The sequence below is a fragment of the Mobula birostris genome, chromosome 9, assembly GCF_030028105.1.
Source record: "Mobula birostris isolate sMobBir1 chromosome 9, sMobBir1.hap1, whole genome shotgun sequence".
Taxonomy (NCBI): Eukaryota; Metazoa; Chordata; class Chondrichthyes; order Myliobatiformes; family Myliobatidae; genus Mobula; species Mobula birostris.
The window spans coordinates 144,276,816-144,303,209 of NC_092378.1; the positions used below are offsets into that span (position 1 = coordinate 144,276,816).

At 40.0% G+C, this 26,394-nt stretch overlaps 1 protein-coding gene across 5 annotated transcripts in view; it reads right to left on the reverse strand.

Moving 5' to 3' along the window:
• epn2 (epsin 2) overlaps positions 1-26,394 on the reverse strand; it is a 72,450-nt gene that overhangs the window by 34,329 nt on the left and 11,727 nt on the right. For 2 of the 5 annotated variants that reach the window (XM_072269037.1, XM_072269040.1), the window contains exon 2: positions 9,077-9,869. In XM_072269037.1, coding sequence (XP_072125138.1) covers positions 9,077-9,674 — 598 coding nt within the window. In that variant the 5' untranslated portion in view covers positions 9,675-9,869. Of the gene's footprint in view, positions 1-9,076; positions 9,870-15,295; positions 15,318-15,944; positions 15,989-19,424; positions 19,544-26,394 lie in introns of those variants that run through there. The other 3 variants (XM_072269038.1, XM_072269039.1, XM_072269041.1) reach the window with 3 other exon arrangements.

Here is a 26,394-nt window from a genome sequence, read left to right on the forward strand (position 1 = left end):
AGTGAATTCGTCAGTGTCAGAGTGACAAATCAGGTCCATGATCAAGATTTAAAAGGCAGAGCTTTCCGACACTTTCTCTGGTTGCAGCACAACTTAATCAACAAGAGGAATTCATTAGAAAAGGCGAATAAAAATAACTCAAGTCCAAGTGGAGCAGCCATTTGTTTGAGTGAGCCAGCGTTTAGAGTGGCTTTGGCTCATTACGCTTAGGCGAGATCAGGCTTGAACTAGATAAAGTATCAGACAAGTTTCTCTCTTTTTGTACTTATTTGTTTATCCTTTGTCTATTAAGGCATAATAGTGTCATGAAAATGACTCCAGGGCAGTGTTTTGTACTGTGTCTGGGATGTAGGACGTCTGACATCTGCACCAGTTGCACTGGGCTCCAGCTCCTGAGAGAATGTATTAAGGAACTAAAGCTGCAGCTCGATGACTTTCAACTCAACATGAGATAGATAAGAGCTACAGTAAGGTAGTCACCCATAGGTTGCAGGAGACAGGTAACTGGGTGACTGTCAGAGAGAGGAGAAATGCACAGCCAATGCAGAATACACCTGTGGCCATTCTCCTTAATAATAAGTATACATCTTAGGTACTCTTGAGCAGGATGACCTATGGGAGGAGCCACAATGACTGGGTCTCTGGCACTGTGTTTGGTGCTATGGCTCAGAGCAGCAGAGAGGTGCAAAGGACTGCAGTGTTGATAGGAGATTCCACAGTCAGAGGAACAGAGACTAGATTCTGTGGGCTATATATAGACACATAGATGGTATGTAGCCTCCTTGGTGCCAGAATCAGGGACGTCTCATTGTGGCTCCATGGCCTTTTCAAGGGCAAGGGTGAGCAGCAAAAAGTCTTGGTACATATTGGCACCAATGACATAGGTAGACAAGGTGAGGAGGTCCTGAAGTGAGACTTTAAGGAGCTAGGTAGAAAATGGAAAAACAGGACCTCCAAGGGTAGTAATCTCTGGATGCTGCTTGTGCCATGAGCCAGTGAGGGAAAGAACAGGATGATCTGGCAGGAATATGCACAGCTGAGGAACTGGTGCCGGGGGAAGGGGTTCAGATTTATGGATCATTGGGATCTCTTCTGGGGAAGGTATTACCTGTACAAAAGGGATGAGTTACACCTGAAGCCGAGGGGGTCCAATATCCTAGCGAGCAGGTTTCCTAGAGTTGTTCAGAAGGGTTTAAGTAAATTTGGCATGGGGATGGGAACTGGAGTGAGTGCTGAGAATGAGATAGTTGGCTTACAAACAAAGGAAATGTGTTGTGAGACTCCTGGCATGAAAGGCTGATGATAGGGCAAAATTGCAGTCAGCAGGATGAGTTGCAATGTAAAAAGTGGACAAAATCAAAAAGGGTAAATACAAGATTGAAGGTATCATATTTGAATCTGCACAGTATATGGAATAAGGTAGATGAACTTGTAACACAGTTAAAGATTGGCATGCATGATGATGTAGACATCAGTGAATCATGGCTGAAAGAAGATTATAGCTAGGAGTTTAACAAGGATATATACTGCATCGAAAGGACAGGCAGGTAGGCAGAGGAGGTGGTACTCTGTTGGTAAAAAATGAAATAAAATTATTCAAGAGAGGTGGTGTAGGGTCAGAAGGTGTTAAATGGTTGTGGATAGAGCCAAGGAACTGCAAGGGTTAAAAAAAAAATACCCTGATGGGTGTTACATACAGACCCCCAAACAACAGTAAGGATATGGTCTACAAATGACAACAGGAAATAGAACAAGCATGCCAAAAGGAGAATGTTACAATAGACCTGGGAGATTTTAATGTACAGGTAGATTGGGAAAATCAGGTTGGTGCTGGATCCCAAGAGGGGTAATTTCTAGAATGGCTACGAGATGGCTTTTTAATGCAGCTCGTGGTTGAGCCCACTAGGAGATCAGCTGTTCTGAATTGGGTGTTATGCAATGTACTTCAGGTAAAAAAAAACCTTAAGGGCAAGTGATCATAATATGATCAAATTCTCCCTGAAATTTGAGGAGAAGCTAAAGACAGATTTATCAGTATTACAGTGGAGAAAAGGGGATTACAGAGGCAGGAGAGAGAAGCTGGTCAAAATTGATTGGAAAAGAACACTGGCAGGGATGACAGCACAGCAGCAAAGGCAAGAATGGCTGGAATTTCTAGCAACCATTTGGAAGACACAGATATACATTTCAAAGAGGAAGTAGTATTCTAAAGGCAAGATGATACAACTGTGGCTAACAAGAGAAGTCAAGGACAACATAAAAGCCAAAGAGAGGGCACATAATAGAGGGAAAATTAGTGTGAAATTAGAGGATTGGGAAGCTTTTAAAACCCAACAGAAGGCAATGAAAAAATGTCATTAAGGAAAAGATGGAATATGAAAGTATGATTAAAGAGGATACCAAAAGTTTCTTCAGCTACATACAGTGTAAAAGAGAGGCGAAACTGGAAAACAACACTGGTGAGGTAGTAATGGGGACAAAGAAATAGCGGATGAACTGAGTCAGTATTTTACATTAGAAACAAAGAGGAAAAATCTGCAAATGCTGGAGGAGTTAAGCAGGCCAGGCAACATCTATGGAAAGAAGTACAGTCGACGTTTCAGGGCCCAAAACATCAACTGTGCTTTTTGTCCATAGATGCTGCATGGCCAGCTGAGTTCCTCCAGCATTTTGTGTGTGTTGCAAGCATTTTGCATCAGTCTTCACGGTGGAAGACACTAGCAGTATGGTGGAAGTTCCAGAATGTCACGGGTCAGAAGTGTGTGAACTTGTCATTACTAGGATGAAAGTTCTTGAGATACTGAAAGGTCTGAAGGTAAATAAGTCACCTGGACCAGATGGTATACATCCCAGGGTTCTGAAAGAGCTGACTGAAGAGATCGTGGAGGCATTAGTAATGATCTTTTAAGAATCACTAGATTCCGGAATGGTTCCGGAAGACTCAAAAATTGCAAATGTCACTCCACTCTTCAAGAAAGGAAAGAAGCAGAAGAAAGGAAACTATAGGGCAGTTAGTCTGACCTGAGTGGTTGGGAAGATGTTGAAGTCAATTGTTAAGCATGTGACTTCATTGTACTTGGAGGCACGTGATAAAACAGGCCGTAGTCAGCGTGGTTTCCTCAAGGAAAATCTTGCCTGACAAATCTGTTGGAATTCTATGAAGAAATAACAAGCAAGATAGACAAAGGAGAATTGGTTGAAGTGATGTATTGGGATTTCCAGAAGGCCTCTGACAAGGTGCTACACATGAGGCTACTTAACAAGTTAAGAGCCCATGGTATCACAGGAGAGATAATAACCAGGATAAAGCAGGTAGCTGATTGGCTGGAAGCAGAGTGGCAATAAAGGGAGCCTTTTCTGATTGGCTGCTGGTGTCCAGTGGTGTTCCACAGGGGTCTGTGTTGGGACCGATTCTTTTTACATTACATGTTAATAACTTTGTGATGGAATTGATTGCTTTGTTCCCAAGTTTGCTGATGATATGAAGATATGTGGAGGTAGCTTTGAGAAAATAGAGAGGCTACAGAAGGACTTAAGATTAGCAGAATGGGCAAAGAAGTGGCAGATGGAATTACAGTGTCGGGAAGCGTATGGTCATGCACTTGGCTAAAAGAAATAAAAGGGTAGGCTATTTTCTAAGTGGAGAGAAAATACAAAAATCAGAGGCACAAAGGGACTTGGGAGCCCTTGTGCACGATTCTCTGAAGGTTAATTTGCAGGTTGAGTCAGTGGTGAGGAAGGCGAATGTGATGTTGCCATTCACTTCAAGAGGATTAGAATATAAAAACAAGGATGTAATGTTGAGGCTTTATAAAGCACTGCTGAGGCCTCACAGAGTATTGTAAACAGTCTTAGGCCCCTTAGAAAGGATGTGCTGGCACTGGAGAGGGTTCCAAGGAGGTTCACGAAAATGATTCCAGGATTGAACAGCTTGTCATATGAAGAGCATATGATGGCTCTGGGCCTATACTCAATGAATTCAGAAGAACGAGGCATGACCTCATTGAAACCTATTGAATGTTGAAAGGCCTTGATAGAGTGGATGTGGAGAGGATGTTTCCAATGGTTGCAGAGTCTAGGATCAGAGGACACAGCCTCAAAATAGAGGGGCATCCTTTTAAACGGAAAAGAGGAGGAATTTCCTTAGCCACAGAGTGGTGAATTCGTTCCCACAGCTGGCTGTGGAGGCCAAGTCTTTACATATATTTAAAGCAGATTCTTGATTGGTCGGGGGTGAAGGGATACGGAGAGGAAGCAGGAGATTAAGACTCAGGAAAATGGATCAGCCTTGATGAAATAGCAGAGCAGACTCAATGGGCCAAATGGCTTAATTCTGCTCCCACATCTTATAGCCTTACAATTTTATGGAGTGAACGTATGCTGCTAATGTATGGGGATCATGAAACAAGCAAGGATCTATCAACAAACTGAAAATTGAAGGTAATTGTGAATATTTAGCAGGTTGGTTGCAGAAATTTAAGAAAAGGCAGGGCATTAAATTTTTTAAGATTTGCAATGATAAAGTGTTTGCTATCATGAAGCAGCAGAGAAATTCATTGATGAGTTAGGCAAGGTTGTTGCTGATGAAAATCTAAGATGCTGAATGGCTACATCAGTCCATGTGTGTGATGAACAAGTGGAAGACAAAGACAGCTTACCACATGAATTCAGGGTCAGGAATGATGGTGATACCAAACAGCCACTGACAGTCCACCCAGGCTGCTGAGGTAGTGATAGCTTACCTTTCTGATAGCTTAATGTACACGTTACTGTTTCATGCACAAAATTACTAAAAAATATTATAGAAAATTATCTTCAGGGTATATGTGTACACTGATTAAAAATGGATTCCGTTTCTAGATTTGGGTACCACCACCTAGGTACCTCAATATATAGATGCAAGTATTCCAAAATCCAAAAAAAAAATCAGAAATCCGAAACTCTTCCAGCCCCAAGCATCGTGGTTAAAGGGTGCTCAACCTGTATTTACAAAGCCTTGCAGGATTAGCTAAGAGGCAATAAATGGTGAACAGCAAGGAGGATAACAGGATTATTTTCAGGTTGACAGCCCAGGATAAGCATCACAAGAACCAGCGCTGGGATTGCAAAAGTGCTGGGAAATGCACAACACAAATAAAGAGATTCAGGGATTCAAGCATATCGAAGGATGGATGTGCTGGCATTGGAGAGGATCCAGGGAAAGTTTACAAGAATGATCCCTGGAATAAAAAGTTTAACATATAGAGCAGTTGATAGCTCTGACCCAGTACTCATTGGAGTTTAGAAGAATGTGGGTGGGAATCTCACTGATACCTACCAAATATTAAAAGCCCTGATAGAGTGGACATGGAGGATATTTTCAATATGAGGAGAGTCTAGGACCAGAAGGCAAAGCCTCAGAATAGAAGGACATCCTTTGAGGACAGAGATTGGAAGGAATTTCTTTAGCCAGAGGATAGTGAATCTGTGGAATTCACTGCCACAGATGGTTATGGAAGTCAAGTCATTGCACCTATTCAAAGTGGAGGTTGATGGATTTTTTGATTAGTAAGGGTATCAAAGCTTATAGGGAGAAGGCAGAAAAATGGGGTTTAAAGGGAAAATAAATCAGCCATGACTGAATGACGGACCAGACTCAATGGGCCGATATGCTTAGGATCAATGCTGAGGATTGAGGCCCAAGGGCTGAATTGCAGGTCCAGAAGTCAAGGCCCATTGGCCAGAGCCCAATCTGCAAATCTCTGCGATTCTGCTGGGGAGGTTGAAGTCAGGTATCTAGAGGCCCGAGTTTACTAAAGGCTGAAACAGGAGGCCTGTCCTGGGATTAAAGGACTATCTCAGTATGTGAGTGGGAAGTCGTGTTCTGTGTTGTTCTGCCAAGCATTGTGGGCATGCTATGTTGGCACTGGAATGTGTGGTGACATTACGGGCTGGTATCAGCACACCCTTGGGTGTCAAAACAATGCATTTCACTTAGTTTTGATGTACATGTGACAAATATTCATGAATCAAAACTTCTGCTCCTATGTCTTACGGAATTTAATGCAGCCAAGTATGACAATGGTTCACTTTGGGAGATCAAGGGCAAGAGAAAAGCATACAAAGTTTAATCTGAACAAGTGTGAGATGGTGCCATTTGGAAAGTAAAATGCAAGACAGAAGTATATAGTAAATGGCAAGATCCTTAAGACCACTGATATACAAAGTGAACAAGGGATGCAAGTTCACATCTCTTTGAAAGTGGCAACAAAAGCAGATAGAGTGGTCAGACGACATGGGGCTTACTTGCTTTCATTGGTCAGGGTGTTGAGCATACAGTAAAAGTTGGAAAGTCATTTTGTAGCTGTACGAGACTTTGGTTAGGCCATATTTAGAGTACTGTATACAGTTCTGGTCAGCATATTACAATAAGGGAGTGGTGTTTTTGCAAAGGGTGCAGAAGTGCCTAGATTAGAGAATATTAGCTGCAAGGAGAGGCTGGACAAACTTTGATTGCTTTCTCTCGAGCATCAGAACTTGACAGGTGACCCGATAGAAGTATATAAAATTACAAGAGGTATAGACAAGGGAGATAGAATCTTTTTCCCCCATGATGAAAATTCAAATACCAGAGGGCATACCTTTAAAGTGAGAGGGGGAAAAGTTTAAAGCAGATTTATGTGGCCAGTTTTTTCACACTGGTAGCTGCTTAAGACTGTGCTGCCAGGTGAGGTGGTGGAAACAGAGACAAATGTGACATTTAAGAGCTACTTAGACAGAGGGGAAATAGATGGATATAGAACACGTGCAGGGCAACGTGTCATTTGAATTGGCATCATGGTCACCAGGGGCATTGTGGGCCAAAGGCCATATTCTCTGCTATATGCTTGTGTGAAATGATGCCTAATGGGAAGTCAAGTAGGAGTAGGACATGGTAGGGTGCGAAGGAATGATACTAGGTTTCAAGTCCATAGATCCCTGAAAGTGAAAACATACACCAAAAAGATACAGAGGTAGAAATAGGTCATTCAGCCCATTGAGTCTGCTTCACCACTTGATCATGGCTGATTTATTTTCCCTTTCAGCTCTATTCTCCTATCTTTTCTCCATAACTTTTGACAGCCTTACTAATCAAGAATCTATCAACTTACATTTTAAATATGCCCAATGTCTTGAGCCCCACAGATGTCAGTGGCAAAGAATTCTACAGATTCACCACCCTTTGGTTAAAAAAATTCATAATCATTTCTGTTCTAGAGGGATGTACTTCTATTCTGAGTCTGTGCCGCATGGTCCTGGACTCACCGACTATTTGAAATAACCTCTCCACGTTCACTGCATCCAGGCGCATTAATAGTCGGTCGGTTTAGATAAGTAAATCGGATGGTGAAGATGAATGAGGTTCTTACCTTCATAAGTTGGGGCACAGAATATAGAAGTTGGGACATTATGCTGCAATTTTATAAAACATTGGTTAGACCACACTTGTGCAGTATGTGTAATTCTCATGGCAACATTATTGGAAAGATGTGATTACACTGGAGATCTTGCAGAGGTGATTCAACAGGATGTTACCTGGATTGGAACATTTAATGATGGGGTAATGTTTGAACAGGTAAGGTTTGTTTTAACTGCAGAAAAGGAGACCAAGCAGTGACCAGACAGATGTATATAAAATTAGAGGGGATATAGATATGGTAGATAGTCAGAATCTTTTTCTCATGGTAGGAGCATTAAAATGAAAAATACATATTTACAGTTACAGGAAGAAACTGTAAAGAGGATTTAAGTGAAGTGTTGTTTTAATGTAGTGGTTAATATATGGAACTCACTGCTAGAGAAGGTAGAGTTAGGTACAATCACATGTTCAAGAGTCATTTAAAGATGTGCTTAAATAGGCCAAGGCATGGAAGGGTACTGGTAATGTAGGCAATGGAATGAGTGCAGAACATGAACAAAAAAGGTCAGCATGGATATAATGGACCAAAAGGCCTATTTCATCCCTTCAGTTCGTATTCAGAATTCCATTAGCCTTTCATTGATCTATATATATGTCTGGAGTAGATTGCCCAACTTGCCTTTGATACTCTAATTTTAAACAAGCTTTGCCTCAATTAAACATTTTAACTGTTTTATTGATTTTCAATAAACCAAAATGAGGGAACACTTGAAGCTGCAGAAATGTGGCTTTTGAGAAGAATGATGAAAATATTGTGGAAGAACAGACTAACGTATGAGGAAGTGTTGCGAAAAGCTGAAGCAAGAAGAGAGTTGATATCTAATTAGGAAACAGCAGCTGGAATTTCTGGGACCTGTACTGAGGAAAGAGAAGCTCAAACATTTTGCAGTGACAGGAAAAATTGATGGAAGAAAAAGTCGTGGTCAACAGCACATGACGTTCATGAGTTACCTCAAGGGATGAGCAGACAAACATTTTGAAGAGCTTATTAGAATCGGATTTAATATTACTGACGTATGTAGTGAAATTTGTTGAGATAGTGTTCATCGGTTCAATGCCCATGCAGAAATCTGATGGCAGAGGGGGAAGAAGCTGCTCCTGAACTTAGACCTTTAAGATTAAAGACTGATAGAAGACCATGATTGCCCATGTCATACGACACAGCACATAGAGTCATAGAGAAGTACACCACAGAAATGGGCCATTCAGCCCATCTAGTCCATGCCAAAGCTATTTAAACTGCCCACTCGCATCGACCTGCACCGGGTCCATAGCCCTCCATATTCCGACTATCCATGTACCTATCCAAACTTCTCTTAAATGTTGAAATTGAGCTCGCATGGACCACTTGTACTGGCAGCTCATTCCACACTCACATGACTCTTTGAGACAATGATGATGATGAATGATTTTCATGAATTTTTACTTTAACTTATTGCAAGGCACTATAACACAAATAAAAAATGTACAATTTTAAATATAGTCAACATATAATTAAAACATTAAGTGAAATACAAATGGATAATTGCAAAAGATCCAACTTCATATTTTTAATAGTACTTACACTGCAAGGATGCAATATGCATTAACAAAAAGCAGAAAGGATGGACAGAACTGAAAACAAAATAGTATACTCACAACCATGATATGAAGCGGGTGATCCTCCTGATTTTCCATACTCATGTTCTGAATAACTGGTGGACAGGTTAGGCTGGCTAGACCCACGACCAAAAGTAATTTGATTATTGCTTCCTACTCCTGTGGCTACTTGAGCCATACGTTCTTTTGTTTTAAGAGCCTGTGTTCTCTCTGACTTAAGCCGGTCATCATCTTTCAACAAAGTTACAAGTTGCTTTGACTTTTCACGTACATTTATGCCTTGATCTTTGCCATCACGATCAATGTACTGAAAGTCTTTCAGGGTCTGAATGGCAAATATGTTTTCTCTGCACTGTTGTGCAACTCTTTCAGATCCAGTTTTTATCATATAGTCTAACAGCGTCAGAGCCTTGTAAACATGTCGCCAATTCTTGCCGTGATCATTAAGACGCTTCCATATCATACTCATTATTTCTGAAAATGCCACAACATTGTAAGTTAGATCTGCAATTTCAGTCATTAAGGAACTAGAAGGTCCCCAGGGATCATTGGAGGTCGCCTCACGGACTTTAATTTCAGCTTCAGAATAATTATTCACTATGTTTTTCATCTGCCGTCTAATAGCTGATGTAGTCATGATGAACCTCGTCAACGGAAATCTACCAGAAATTGTTTTTATTTCCAGTTACTCAATGGTTTTCAAGGATTTTCACACCCAACAACTATTGATGGGAACACCACTGAAAGCTTTGTATATTTCAATGCCTGCTCTGTATCTGCTGATGAAATCATTTCCTCTCATCAAAGAGAATACTCATTGTTGGCAAATAATCTGTGAAAATAAACATATAAATAACAGCATTTTAAGTCAGCTGCGTTAAATCTAATTCTTAAACATCTACATTTATACAGAAGCCAGCACAATGATTTCCAATGAATATATTTTAATTACAACAGTATGTATTCCATTATTTTAAAAATATATGCTTGTGAAAATAACTAATGTTAAAATCTGATATGGTCAAGAAGTTTTCCCACTGAAACTACTATATGCAATTATCTTGGATTATTGAGCACCTGCTCAAATATTAATTCACAAGTCAATTGAACTTATTAAAAAATAAAACCCATAAAAATTTGATAGGGCCACACACTTGTTCAATAAGCTATTAAGGAAATTACTGGCATTTCATTTAAAAAATGTTAAAGGGATGCTACAAGCTTTAGATAAATTGACACTAGCTTAAACAGAAGAATTATATAGAGCTATAGGCCTTCCAAAGATGGTGGCAAATACAAGTATGTTACAATATACAATGCAATGGTAAGCTCAGAAAATTCAGATCCTGTAAACAGCAATAAATGTCAAGAGCTAGGTTTCCTTTTCATGGGGATACCATGACGCATTAATGCACAAGGTTCTGCCCCAACAAGAGAAATACCAATAATTATGCTAACCTGCCAAAAAAGTGATAAATTATGAGCACACAGTGGGAACTCCTTTCATGTGACCACCCTTTCTTTTTCCCTTGGCCTCCCATCCCATGATCCTCTCCCTCCTCCAGCCTCGTACCCCTCTTGCCAATCAACCTTCCAGCTCTTAGCTCCATCCCTCCCCCTCTTGTCTTCTCCTGTCAGTTCGGATCTCCCCCTCCCACTTTCAAATCTCTATCTCTTCTCTCGGTCGGTCCTGACGAAGGGTCTCGGCCCGAAACGTCGACTGCACCTCTTACTAGAGATGCTGCCTGGCCTGCTGCATTCACCAGCAACTTTCATGTGTGTTGCTTGAATTTCCAGCATCTGCAGAATTCCTGTTATATGAGCTTGAGGCACAGTTGGAAATTGATAAGTATGATGTTGTGGGAATAACAGAGACATGGCTTCAAGTGGACAGGGCCTGGGAAATGAATATTCAAGGGTATACATCCTATCAAAAGGACAGACTGATGGGCAGAGGGGGTGGGGGTGGCTCTGTTGGTGAGGAAAGATATTCAGTCCCTTGCGAGAGGGGACATAGAATCAGGAGACATAGAGTCAGTATGGATAGAACTGAGAAATTCTAAAGGTAGAAAGACCCTAATGGGAGTTATCTACAGGCCCCCAAACAGTAGTCTGGGTGTAGGGTGTAAGTTGAATCAAGAGTTAAAATTGGCATGTTGCAAAGGTAATGCTACAGTTGTTATGGGGGACTTCAACATGCAGGTAGACTGGAGGAATCAGGTTGGTACTGGACCCCAAGAAAGGGAGTTTGTGGAGTCCCTCCGAGATGGATTCTTAGAACAGCTTGTACTGGAGCCTACCAGAGAGAAGGCAATTCTAGATTTAGTGTTGTGCAATGGACCAGATTTGATCAGGCACCTCGAGGTAAAGGAGCCATTAGGAGGTAGTGACCATAATATGATAAGTTTTAATCTACAATTTGAGAGGGAGAAGGGAAACTCGGAAGTGTCAGTATTACAGCTGAACAAAGGGAACTATGGTGCTATGAGGGAGGAGCTGGCCAAAGTTCAATGGAACAATACCCTAGCAGGGATGACAGTGGAACAGCAATGGCAAGTGTTTCTGGAAATAATGCGGAAGGTGCAGGATCAGTTCGTTCCAAAGAGGAAGAAAGATCCTAAGGGGCGTAAGGGGAGGCCGTGGCTGACAAGGGAAGTAATGGACAGTATAAAAATAAAAGAGAAGTATAACATAGCAAAGACGAGTGGGAAGCCGGAGGATTGGGAAACTTTTAAAGAGCAACAGAAGGTAACTAAAAAGGCAATACGCGGAGAAAAAAATGAGGTACGAAGGTAAAATAGCCAAGAATATAAAGGAGGATAGTAAAAGCTTCTTTAGGTATGTGAAAAGGAAAAAAATAGTTAAGACCAAAATTGGGCCCTTGAAGACAGAAGCTGGTGAATTTATTATGGGGAACAAGGAAATGGCAGACGAGTTGAACAGGTACTTTGGATCTGCCTTCACCAGGGAAGACACAAACAATCTCCCAGATGTAATAGTGGTCAAAGGACCTAGGAAATGGATGAATTGAAGGAAATTTATATTTGGCAGGAAATGGTGTTGGATAGGCTATTAGGTCTGAAGGCTGATAAGTCCCCTGGACCTGATGGTCTGCATCCCAGGGTGCTTAAGGAGGTGGCTTTAGAAATCGTGGATGCATTGGTAATCATTTTCCAATGTTCTATAGGTTCAGGATCAGTTCCTGTGGATTGGAGGGTGGCTAATGTTGTCCCTCTCTTCAAGAAGGGAGGAAGAGAGAAAACAGGGAATTATAGACCGGTTAGCCTGACGTCAGTGGTGGGAAAGATGCTGCAGTCAATTATAAAAGATGAAATTACGACGCATCTGGATAGCAGTAAAAGGATTGGTCCGAGTCAGCATGGATTTACGAAGGGGAAATCGTGCTTGACTAATCTTCTGGAATTTTTTTGAGGACGTAACTATGAAAATGGACAAGGGAGAGCCAGTGGATGTAGTGTACCTGGACTTTCAGAAAGCCTTTGATAAAGTCCCACATTAGTGGGCAAAATTAGGACACTTGGTATTGGGGGCAGAGTACTGACATGGATTGAAAATTGGCTGGCTGACAGAAACAAAGAGTAGCAATTAACGGGTCCCTTTTGGAATGGCAGGCGGTGACCAGTGGGGTACCGCAGGGTTCAGTGCTAGGACCGCAGCAGTTTACAATATATATTAATGATTTAGATGAGGGAATTAAAAGTTACATTAGCAAATCTGCCAAATACACAAAGCTGGGTGGCAGTGTGAAATGTGAGGAGGATGTTATGAGAATGCAGGGTTACTTGGACAGGCTGGGTGAGTGGGCAGATGCATGGCAGATACAGTTCAATGTGGATAAATGTGAGGTTATCTACTTTGGTGATAAGAACAGGAAGGCAGATTATTATCTAAATGGAGTCAAGTTAGGAAAAGGGGAAGCACAACGAGAACTAGGTGTTCTTTTACATCAGTCACTGAAAGCAAGCATGCAAGTACAGCAGGCAGTGAAGAAAGCTAATGGCATGCTGGCCTTCATAACAAGGGGAATTGAGCACAAGAGCAAAGGGGTCCTTCTGCAGCTGTACAGCGCCCTGGTGAGACCACACCTGGAGTACTGTGTGCAGTTTTGGTCTCCAAATTTGAGGAAGGACATTCCTGCTATTGAGGGAGTGCAGCGTAGGTTCACAAGGTTAATTCCCGGGATGGCGGGACTGTCATATGTCGAAAGATTGGAGCGACTGGGCTTGTATACTCTGGAATTTAGAAGGCTGAGAGGGGATCTTACTGAAACATAAGATTATTAAGGGATTGGACATGCTGGAGGCAAGGAGCATGTTCCCACTGATGGGCAAGTCCAGAACCAGAGGCCACAGTTTAAGAATAAGGGTTAGGCCATTTAGAACGGAGTTGAGGAAAAACTTTTTCACCCAGAGAGTGGTGGATGTATGGAATGCTCTGCCCCAGGAGGCTGTGGAGGCCAAGTCTCTGGATGCTTTCAAGAAAGAGATGGATAGAGCTCTTAAAGATAGAAGAATCAAAGGTTATGGGGATAAGGCAGGAACTGGATACTGATTGTGGATGATCAGCCATGATCACAGTGAATGGCGGGGCTGACTCGAAGGGCCGAATGGTCTACTCCTGCACCTATTGTCTATTGTCTATATCCACATAATGTGTTACAAGATAGAATGCTGCTTGATCAGAGTAAAATGTCACAGGAGTGTCCTTGTGAGAAGAACAGGAACTGACAACAATCCTTGTAAATGTTAGCAAAATGTTACAGCTACAACTTCTAGACATTACAATAGGATCAGCATATAGCTTCCTGCTTTGGCAGAGAATAAATGGAAGGAATAAATAGAAGGCCCTAAATTATCTCCATATCCAATTAAGACCCAAGACAATGACGTGGAGGTACGATGCAATACCAGAGACTTGCGATTGTAGGGGGAAACAGTGGGTGTACATTTTGGTCCTCCCACTGCTTTAGAGTTGTACACTGAGCTTACCAAGGCCAATGTGACAAGGCAGAATAATAGTTTAGCATGGACCAGATGGGCCAAAGGGCCTGTTTCTATGCTGTAATGCTCTATGACTATGCCAACTTGTGATCTTTGCACTGTTTCCAACATTGGAAAGATCTACAATTATGGTGGGGGTGGGCATAAAAAGATTATTGTAAAACAAAATATTTACAGTTTTTAATATTTGCAAAACTAAAATAATTAATTTTATCTGCAAATCTTAAGAACCATGTCAATGACATTTAGTGGCTTTGCGTCATTCTGACAAAGCTAACCGGCACAGATAATTGAGAATCCACAGATTACAAGTATCTATATCAAAAGAATAACAAAATAATATGTATATACAAACATAAAAAGGAGTAATAAAATCTACAAATGGTCACTATTTTAATCTAGATTCTGGTCCTATAAAGTTCTAGAAAGGGAGTACAGAACAAGTAGCTCAGATGCTAAATAGTAAACCAGCATTAACGAGGATGTCAGTTCAAACTGACTTACGTTGCACTCTAACCTTAACAGACAAGTTTTTGTTTTTACATAGCGATAATGCCACACACATAAAAATCCAATTTCTACCACACATTTTACTTTCACATTTACAATCATTTCTACTCATTAACAGATCCCCACGCAACACTTTCATACCAATGGAGCTCCAGAATATTTATATTTTCACTATACTATTGAAAATCTAAATTTACCTCTAGCACCCATTTTTAATCTATAAAAGTTGCTAATAATAAGCGGGTGGGCATGGGAGTTAAAATTAGAAAAGGAGAAAATATCATTTTTAAAATCAATACTGAACTAGGTAAAACTTGGTTTTAGCTAACTTAGCAATATAGGAGTTTCATAAACATATTAAAATAAATTTACATCTGGATTCACTACCTAGTTACTAAAACTTCCTGCTGTCACATACTTGCCAATTTTCTTTTATATTATACATTACAAGCCCTTTTACTTGATAGAAATGGCTCACATGAATTCATCAACTTATAATGACTCAATTATCCAATTCCATTCTACCCAACGTAGGCATCTGCTTTTAAACTGTTCAGCAATACATGAGTTTGACAAGGTATCAAAAGAAAATTTACATCTGGGCTCACTTCCTATTTACAAAGACTTCCCAGTGTCAGGTATTTGCCAGTCTTCCCTTATGAATTCCAAAGTCTATTTTGATGATAAAAATACAGTTGCTCACAAGAAATTATAAGCTTAGAATTACATAATTCTCCAAAATGCTTTCCAGTAAGTCTGAGACTTGAAAAGAAGTGGTCAGTAAATGAGTTCTCATACCTGAAATAAAAATTTAAACCTTTAAAACTGACATAGCATATAATTCAGTGGAATCAAATCTATAGACATAGATAAGCTACTTGACTCCCCATGAAATCCAGAGTCTTACCTGAAATCCCCAGAATCCCCTAAAAGGTAATCACCTTTTAGATCCAATGCCAAATCTGCCTAAATTTAATGAGTTAGGAAGCAGAGGAGGAGGTGAGTTGCTTGCAATTATTCTGCTTCACCTAGCATTGTTATTTTTAACTGCATTTAATCAATAAATATAGCTAATAAAATATTTCAATATTACATTTTCAAATATTGCTGAGAGTCTAAAGCATTTAAAATAATTTTTAAAAACCTATAGGTGTCATACTTGGCAAAGTTTTACATATTTTGCTGGTGTCAATCTGTGGGTCCTGTCAATAGACTCTGGAATATGAAGGGAATTAAAATCAATTTTATCTCATTCAGCCCTGATAATAGCAAGTCTGCAGGAACTGCAGGTGATGAGGCTGGTTCCCTACCCAAACAGCAGGTTTGCATCTCAAATTGAATTTCACCAATAAACATGACAAACAAGGCATACTTACAGAAAATGGGTAATAGGCAAAGAGCGACAGGAAACCAGGGAGACCTAAATGAGCAAGAACCAAATTTGTGGAATAAATCATTGGATGATAATGAGCAAATGGAGAAGAGAAACCAAAGGGGAAAGGATAATAAGAGGGCTGAATGTAGTTTTTAAAAAATGATTTAGAAAGGCAATGACAGGACATTGAAGATAACAGTATATCAAGAGAAATTAGGTTGGGATACAAATTTCTAGACAGAGGATGAGAAAGCAATAATTGTTAATGGCTCCTTTTCTAACATCCAAGCTCAAAGGTAAATGAGAGGGAAAGAAAAATAAAGCAGTACAAAGCAGGATAGGTATAATAAGTTTTGCAGGCAATAGAAGATACACAATGAAATTCTTACATCTTTCATACTTCGTCTACAAAAACATTTGCCGATGCATCATCACATTGTTCTCACATATTAATGGTAGAGGCAAAGTAAATGGCATATTAAAATTCAAAATACTTAATGCAAGTCAATGCTGTTTTGCACCCCCTTAATCCGTATTGTAAAGCAATTTCCAACACCTACTTATGATCCTGTAGTCATTCAGTTATTTGAAATAAATAGACAGTGGATTCTGATTAATTGGGACACATCGGGATTCGAATAACCTTAGTTAATTGAGGCCACTACTTAATTGGGCCAAAGTCTCAATTGTTAACCATATAACAATTACAACACGGAAACAGGCCATCTCGGCCCTTCCCGTCCATGCCGAACTCTTACTCTCAGCTAGTCCCATCGACCTGCACTCAGCCCATAACCCTCCATTCCTTTCTTGTCCATATACCTATCCAATTTTTCTTTAAATGACAATATCGAACCTGCCTCTATCACTTCTACTGGAAGCTCGTTCCACACAGCCACCACTTTCTGAGTAAAGAAGTTCCCCCTCGTGCTACCCCCTAACTCTCAACTCATGTCTTGTTTGAATCTCCCCGACTCTCAATGGAAAAAGCCTATCCACGTCAACTCTATCTATCCCCCTCTTAATTTTAAATACCTCTATCAAGTCCCCCCTCAACCTTCCTACGCTCCAAAGAATAAAGGTCTAACTTGTTCAACCTTTCTCTGTAATTCAGGTGCTCAAACCCAGGAAACATTCTAGTAAATCTTCTCTGTACTCTCCCTATTTTGTTGATATCTTTCCTATTATTCGGTGATCAGAACTAGTTAAAAAGTTTTAAAAAAGATAAACTGAACAACAAATTATGTATTTAAATGAAATACAGAACAAATCTGAACACCACCAATACTACTACTATACTATAAAACTGTCTGCAAGTTCCTCAGAATCAGATTTATTATCACCGGCATGTGACTTAACTTAGCAGCAGCAGTTCAATGCAACACATAATACAGACGAAAAATAAATAAAATTACAGTATATGTATATTGAATAGATTAAAAATCATGCAAAAACAGAATATACAGTAACATGCAAAAGTTTGGGCACCCCTGGTCAAAATTTCTATTACTGTGAATAGTTAAGTGAGTAGAAGATGAACTGATCTCCAAAAGTCATAAAGTTAAAGATGAAACATTCTTTTCAACATTTTAAGATTAGTGTATTATTTTTGTTTTGTACAATTTTAGAGTGAAAAAAGGGAAAGGAGCACCATGCAAAAGTTTGGGCACCCCAAGAGATTTGAGCTCTCAGATAACTTTTACCAAGGTCTCTGAACTTAAATACCTTGTTAGGGCTACGGCTTGTTCACATTCATCGTTAGGAAAGGCCAGGTGATGCTAATTTCAAAGCTTTATAAATACCCTGACTCCTCAAACCTTGTCCCAAAAATCAGCAGCTATGGGCTCCTCTAAGCAGCTGCCTAGCACTCTGAAAATTAAAATAAATGATGCCCACAAAGCAGAAGACTATAAGAAGACAGCAAAGCATTTTCAGGTAGCCGTTTCCTCAGTTCGTAATGTAATTAAGAAATGGCATTTAACAAGAACGGTGGAGGTCAAGTTCAGGTCTGGAAGACCAAGAAAACTTTCCCAGAGAACTGCTCGTAGGATTGCTAGAAAGGCAAATGCAAATCAAAATCCCCTTTTGACTGCAAAAGACCTTCAGGAAGATTTAACAGACTCTGGAGTGGTGGTGCACTGTTCTATTGTACAGTGACACCTGCACAAATATGACCTTCATGGAAGAATCATCAGAAGAAAACCTTTCCTATTTCCTCACTACAAAATTCAGCGTCAGAAGTTTGCAAAGGAACACCTAAACAAGCCTGATGTATTTTGGAAACAAGTCCTGTGGACTGATGAATTTAAAATAGAACTTTCTGGCCACAATGAGCAAAGGTATGTTTGGAGAAAAAAGGGTGCAGATTTCATGAAAAGAACACCTCTCCAACTGTTAAGCATGGGGGTGGATCCATCATGCTTTGGGATTGTGTTGCAGCCAGTGGCACGGGGAACATTTCACTGGTAGAGAGAATAATGAATTCAATCAAATACCAGCAAATTCTGGAAGCAAACATCACACCATCTGTAAAAAAAGCTGAAGATGAATACAGGATGGCTTCTACAACAGGATAATGATCCTAAACACACCACAAAATCCACAATAGACTACCTCAAGAGGCGCAAGCTGAAGGTTTTGCCATGGCCCTCACAGTCTCCTAACTTAAACATCAAAAATCTGTGGCAGACCTCAAAAGAGCAGTGCATGCAAGACAGCCCAAGAATCTCACAGAACTAGAAGCCTTTTGCAAGGAAGAATGGGCAAAAATCCCCCAAACAATAATTGAAAGACTCTTAGCTGGCTACAGAAAGCGTTTACAAGCTGTGATACTTGCCAAAGGGGGTGTTACTAAGTACTGACTATGAAGGGTGCCCAAACTTCTGCTTCGGTCCCTTTTCCTTTTTTGTTATTTTGAAACTGTAAAAAATGGAAATAAAAAAGTAATCTTGCTTAAAATATCTAAAGAAATGTGTCATCTTTAACTTTATGCCTTTTGGAAATCAGGTCATTTTTTACTCGCTTAGCTATTCACAGTAACAGAAATTTTGACCAGGGGTACCCAAACATTTGCATGCCACTGTATATTAAAAAAGTGAAGTAGTGCTCATGGGTTCAATGTCCATTTAGGAATCTGATGGCAGAAGGAAAGAAGCTGTTCCTGAATCACTGAGTGTGTGCCTTAAGGCTTCTGTACCTCCTGCCTGATGGTAACAATGAGAAAAGGGCAAGCCCTGGGTGCTGGAGGTCCTTAATAATGGATGCTGTCTTTCTGAGACACCGCTCCTTGAAGATGTCCTAGGTACTTTGTAGGCTAGTACCCAAGATGGAGCCGACTAACTCTATGACCATCTGCAGCTTCTTTCGATCCTGTGCAGTAGCCCCCTCTCCCGCCCCGCCCCATACCAGACAGTAATGCAACCTATCAGAATACTATCCACGGTATATCTATATAAGTTTTTGAGTGTTTCTGTTGACATACCAAATCTCTTCAAACTCCTAATGAAGTATAGTCGCTGTCTTGCCTTTTTCATAGCCCGATCGATATGTTGGGACCAGGAGGAATTCATCCAGTGCACACTGCTGTGTTCTTTTGATTGACTATAAATGGAACAAAATCAACGCAGACAACAGACTGCCTTCATACAACTGCTTTTGACGACTGCATTCTCCAAATCTTCATTTTCATTTTAACATTTAAGATTGTCAATACCTTCAAATTCTACATAGATTGTATCTTAAAGTAGTGAAATAGTTTCATTTTCACTCCCAGCTGTTTCTAGCATCTCCAAGCCTGAAAGCCTGAAACTGCAGTGAGCAAAACGGTTCTGAATTGTCTTAACAATTATTTCTCACCAACTATCAGTGACAAAAATCACTGCTTTTTGAACACAAGTACACACTACTGTTCTCTTTAAGCCCAGTGTAGTGTCTAAAGCCCCAAATAAGTTGCACAGTGCCCAAATAAACGAAGGGATCTGGTGATTTTCTTGATTTGCTTTTGTTCTTCAAGAGTTGTCCCAAATAAGCTGCTGCCTCAATCAACCGGTGGCCCATGTAACTGTACTGTACAAAGATATAATTTTTTTATATATGTATGCACTATTTTAATCGTGCTTCATTTTAAGAATCATTTGGATTGTACACGGGGCTTTGATACAATAATTGGCTGATACATGGAAAATCCTGAATCCTTCAATATCAAAGATACATTGTGGACACAAACTTCCAGAGACAGGGGGACTTTAACTCCTATCATTGCTGCAATATCTGGTATTATATCAATTGCAGATGTGATATTATAACCTCAGTCTGTTACATCAACCACAGTACAACTATAGAATTTCAAGGCCGTGCAGATGTTTTCACATGAAACCTGACAGCACCCTTCAGCATCACTGAAATTTTGTGTCAATATATTTTGTACATACAGTAAATAAATCAAGCAATACGGAGTTAGTACACTGAGGTTGGAGGTCAACTTCATTGAAATTGAATGTAGCACAGGTATGAGTGTTTGAATAGTTACTTCTGTTTCTATTTCAAATGCTCATTGGTAGATACCATGATACTTCATTACACGTACGTCAACTGACAGCCTTTCAATATAGAATTTACTAAACAAACTTGTAGGGAAACAATTTTCAAAATCAGAAGTATGTATTTACATTTTACTATAACTCAGAAAGCCACATCCATCTAACCTGCATGTATTTGTGTGTTGCTCCAGATTTCCAGCAACCGCAGTACCCTTTAGGTGTCTCCAAAAAGAGGGGCCATAGCTTTAGGGGGCGAGGCAGCTCGATTTGAAAGGGATCTGAGGGGGCAACATTTTTATGCAGAGGTGGTGAGTATATGCAAGGAGCTGCCAGAGGAAGTGGTTCATGCAGGTTTAATAGTGTCCTTTAAGAAGCACTTGTATAGGCACATGGGCTTAGAGTGATATGGGCCAAACACAGGAAATTGGGACTAGCCAAGTGGGCACTATGTTTGGCATGGATTCACTGAGCCAAAAGGCCAGGATCTGTGCGCTATTGTTCTATGACTATAACTCAAGTCAATCTCACACACACCTTTCCAAACTCACTACTGCAATATCCTACAAAGTTCAAAATAAATTTATCAAAGCACATGTTACCATATGCAACCTTGAGATTCAGTTTTTGCAGGCATTCACAGTAAATACAGGAAACACAATATAATCAATGAAAGACCGCACCCAACAAGACAGTCAAACAACCAATGTGCAAAAGACAACAAACTGCAACCACAAAAAGAAAGCAAAAATAATAAATAAGCAAAAGGAATCGAGAACATGAGATGAAAAGTCCTTGAAAGTGAGTCAAAGGTTGTGGAAGCAGTTCAGTGATGGGGTGAGTGGAAGTGAAGTTATCCCCTCTGGTTCAAAAGCCTGATGATTGAAGGGAAATCCTGAACATGGAATTATAAAGATTCCAGTGAAGTTCACAGCACATCAAAAATCAATGAAATCATCAGATAACCAAACAAGCAAATCAAATGATCAAAGCCAAAAGGAGGAAGACGCGTTAGTGTCACGGCTGTGCAACTGAATGGATCTTTTTGGATTTACCTACTATTCCATCTACAAGAATGAGAGAAAACATTTTTAAACAATATAGCAGGAAAATATTGTGTAATATTTTAAAGTATTAACAATATCACTGGGATGAAATTCCCCATTCCCATATTTTTAAATTTTAAACATACTTAATGATTGGGCACAAGAGACTACAGATGGTGGAATTTGGAGCAACAGGATTAAGATGAAACATTGATAATTCTTTTCAATGCACAGATGCTGTTTGACCAGCTGAGCTCCTCCAGCAGGTGGTTTACTGCTAATAATTGGGACAATTTCACTAAGTTAAAAGTAATTCTGGAATTTATCATTAGTTTTAAAAAAAAGAGTAAAACTCAGTACTACTAAAGCTAAGTGTAATTAAAATTGGAAATCAGGCAACTATTTGTGAAACTGGAGGGTGAATTCTCAAATTAATTGTACATCAGGACATACAGAGCCCATAAATACAAGTAAGATTCCTGCAGTTAATCACCTAAAAATAATTCCTACGAAAGCATAACACAGATATTTAAAAATATATTCTGTCTGTAAGCACCATCATGCAGAATCATCTTTAATATGAAGCCTCAATATGACACAAGTTGACGTTAATTTGCAGCAATAGCTATATTACAGAGAGCTAGTGACTTAAAAACCAAATCGAATGAATTAATTGCCGCAATAAGGTACACGACCCTTGTACACAAAAAGCAGAAGAAAGCTGAAGCTGAGCCTAGCCTAAGGGTGCATTAGTCTGATGATCGAATTATAAATGAAGTGTTTCATAATTATCAAAACGTTTTTGTAAATAGGACCTGTGTTATCAGACTTGTTCGGCACGCTGATGCCAATGTACTTGTACTATTTACTAAAAAAATCAGTACATTCTAACATATAATGAAGCCACTAGTTGCTCCCTTCAACAGTATGAAAATGCTAAAAAATGCTCTCTTCAGTTGCAATGCACATTCTGGAACAAAGAAACTGCAATTATTTTAATTGAATGCAGAACAAGAATTTTGCACTCCATTATGTTTTACTAAGATGCTTTTATCAAACTGTGGATTATAATATATCACAGACCTCCAAAAAAATGACTGTTTCATTTTCCACTTTGCCTAAACCTGATTGTTGCATTATTTAGTTTTTTTTGTTTCAAGTTTCCAGCATCTGAAGTTTTTTTTCCCATTATCTTCACCTGGATTTAGATCTTTCTTTATATATACCTTCCAGAATGTAAATTAAATAAATATTAAACATATACAAGACTTTGAGAAATATTCATATTAATATATCCAATAAGTGTAATATTTTTTAAAGTTTCACGGAGTTCAGATTTTAGATGTTTTTGGCTCAGGGCTACAAGTTGGACATTTATACTGTGCTGCTCTAGTGCAATAAACATAATAAATAATACTATACCAGAAGTTTCCATCAGACTCTTCCAAATTTTTTCTACTGTAACTGCCAATGTACATAGTAAGACAAAACCTGCAACTTTTATTCTGTCTTGTATGTCACAGCACACACACAGTGACTGGAATATCCTTCTACAATAATAATCAAATTGAGGCAGGAGCTGTCATTGGCTTGTACAAATTCTCTCTCCACATATGCTTGAGTGTGAAAGTGGAAAGTTTAAAATCCATTAATTTACATTACTTCATGACATTATAATCCAAGTAATTCAGATTGTTGATCGTTTTAAAACATAGAAACATAGAAAACCCACAGCACAATACAGGCCCTTTGGCCCACAAAGCTGTGCTGAACATGTCCTTACCTTAGAACTACCTAGGCTTACCCATGGCCCTCTATTTTTCTTAGCTCCATGTATCCATCCAGGAGTCTCTTAAAAGACACTATCATTTCTGCCTCCACCGGCAGCCCATTCCATGCACTCACCACTCTCTGCTTAAAAAACTTACCCCTGACAACTCCTCTGTACCTACTTCCAAGCACCTTAAAACTATGCCCTCTCGTGCTAGCCATTTCAGCCCTGGGAAAAAGTCTCTGACTATCCACACGATCAATGCCTCTCATTATCTTGTACACCTCTATCAGTTCATCTCTCATCCTCCGTCGCTCCAAGGAGAAAAGGCCTATAGCTCACTCAACCTATTCTCATAAGGCATGCTCCCCAATCCAGGCAACATCCTTGTAAAACTCCTCTGCACCCTTTCTATGGCTTCCACGTTCTTCCTGTAGTGAGGCGACCAGAAATGAGCACAGTAGTCCAAGTGGGGTCTGACAAGGGTCCTGTATAGCTGTAACATTACCTCTCAGCTCCTAAACTCAAACCCACAATTGATGAAGGCCAATACACTGTGTGCTTTCTTAACCACACAGTCAACCTGCGCAGCAGCTTTGAGTGTCCTATGGATTTGGACTCCAAGATCCCTCTGATCCTCCACACTGCCAAGAGTCTTACCATTAATACTATATTCTGCCATCATATTTGACCTACCAAAATGAACCACCTCACACTTCTCTGGGTTGAACTCCATCTGCCACTTCTCAACGCAGTTTTGCATCCTGTCAGTGTCCCGCTGTAATCTCTGACAGCCCTTTACACTATCCACAACACCTCCAACCTTTGTGTCATCAGCAGATTTACTAACTCATCCCTCCACTTCCTTATCCAGGTCATTTATAAAAATCACGAAGAGTAGAGGTCCCAGAACAGATCCCTGAGGCACAGCACTGGTGACCGACTTCCATGCAGAATATGACCCGTCTGCAACCACTCTTTGCCTTCTGTGAGCAAGCCAGTTCTGGATCCATAAAGCAATGTCCCCTTGGATCCCATGCCTCCTTACTTTCTCGATAAGCCTTGCATGGGGTACCTTATCGAATGCCTTGCTGAAATCCATATACAATACACCTACGGCTCTACCCTCATCAATGTGTTTAGTCACATCCTCAAAAAATTCAATCAGGCTCGTAAGGCACGACCTGCCTTTGATAAAGCCATTCCTAATCACATTGTTTCTCCAAATGTTCATAAATCCTGCCTCTCAGGATTTTCTCCATCAACTTACCAACCACTGAAGACTCACTAGTCTATAATTTCCCAGGCTATCTCTAATCCCTTTCTTGAATAAATGAAAAACATCCACAACCCTCCAATCCTTCAGAACCTCTCCCGTCTTCACTGATGATGCAAAGATCATTGCCAGAGGCTCAGTAACCTCCTCCCTCGCTTCCCACAGTAGCCTAGGGTACATCTCATCCGGTCCCGGTGACTTATCCAACTTGATGCTTTCCGAAAGCTCCAGCACATCCTCTTCCTTAATATCTACATACTCAAGCTTTTCAGTCTGCTGCAAGTCTTCCTTACAATTGCCAAGGCCCTTTTCCGTAGTGAATACTGAAGGAAAGTATTCATTATGTACCTCTGCCATCTCCTCCGGTTCCATACACACTTCTCCACTGTCACACTTGATTGGTCCTATTCGCTCACAGCTTATCCTCTTGCTCTTCACATACCTGTAGAATGCCTTGGGGTTTTCCCTTAATCCTTTCCACCAAGGCCTTCTCATGGCCGCTTCTGGCTCTCCTAATTTCTTTCTTCAGCTCCTTCATGTTAGCCTTATCATCTTGTAGATCTCTATCATTACCTAGTTTTTGGAACCTTTCGTAAGCTCTTCTTTTCTCCTTGACTAGATTTACAACAGCCTTTGTACACCACGGTTCCTGTACCCTATCATCCTTTCCCTGTCTCATTGGAAAGTATCTACACAGAACCCCATGCTAACATCCCCTGAATATTTGCCACATTTCTTCCATACGTTTCCCTAAGAACATCTGTTTCCAATTTATGCTTCCAAGTTCCTGCTAGATAGCCTCATATTTCCCCTTACTGCAATTAAAGGTTTCCCTAACTTGTCTGTTCCTGTCCCTCTCCAATGCTGTAGTAAAGGAGATAGAATTGTGATCACCATCTCCAAAATGCTCTCCCACTGAGAGACTTGACACCTGACTAGGTTCATTTCCCAATACCAGATCAAGTACAGCCTCTCCTCTTGTAGGCTTACCTATATATATTGTGTCAAGAAACCTTCCTGAACACACCTAACAAACTCCACCTCATCTAAACCCCTCACTCTGGAGAGATGCCAATCAATATTTTGGAAATAAAAATCTCCCACCACAATAACCCTATTATTATTACTCCTTACCAGAATCTGTCTCCCTATCTGCTCCTTGATGTCCCTGTTACTATTGGGTGGTCTATAAAAAACACCCAGTAGAGTTATTGACCCCCTTCCTATTCCTAACTTCCACCCACAGAGACTCCGTAAACAAACCCTCCATGACTTCCTCCTTTTCTGCAACCGTGACACTATCTCTGATCAACAGTGCCACATCCCCATCTCTTTTGTCTCCCTCCCTGTCCTTTCTGAAACATCTAAAGCCTGGCACTTGAAGTAGTCATTCCTGCCCCTGCACCATCCAAGTAAACATTTTGAGTTATTTTAAAACATACAAATGTTAGAAATGTGTGACATAATCTTTTTTCAGATTGACATTTTTCAAATGGCTATACTTCAGGTAGCTTCATGTGATAATTTACCAAAATATTGTCATCAAAACTAGATTTGTGACATTGGTTCGCCACAAATAAAAATAATATTTATCTAGACATATTTTGCTTGGCAGCCATAGAAACTGGAAATGAAATCTATGGGTATTCTCTCAGGCACAATACTATAGCTAAAATCAATTTAAAGGATTCTTAGATAACCACTGTTCTAAAAGGTCGTGGTGCCCAACTCAATCTAAAAATGCAGGGAAGAACAGCACAAGATAAAATATAAAGGCAACTAACATACATGCTTGGCAGCAAAGATGAAGAAATAGATAAATG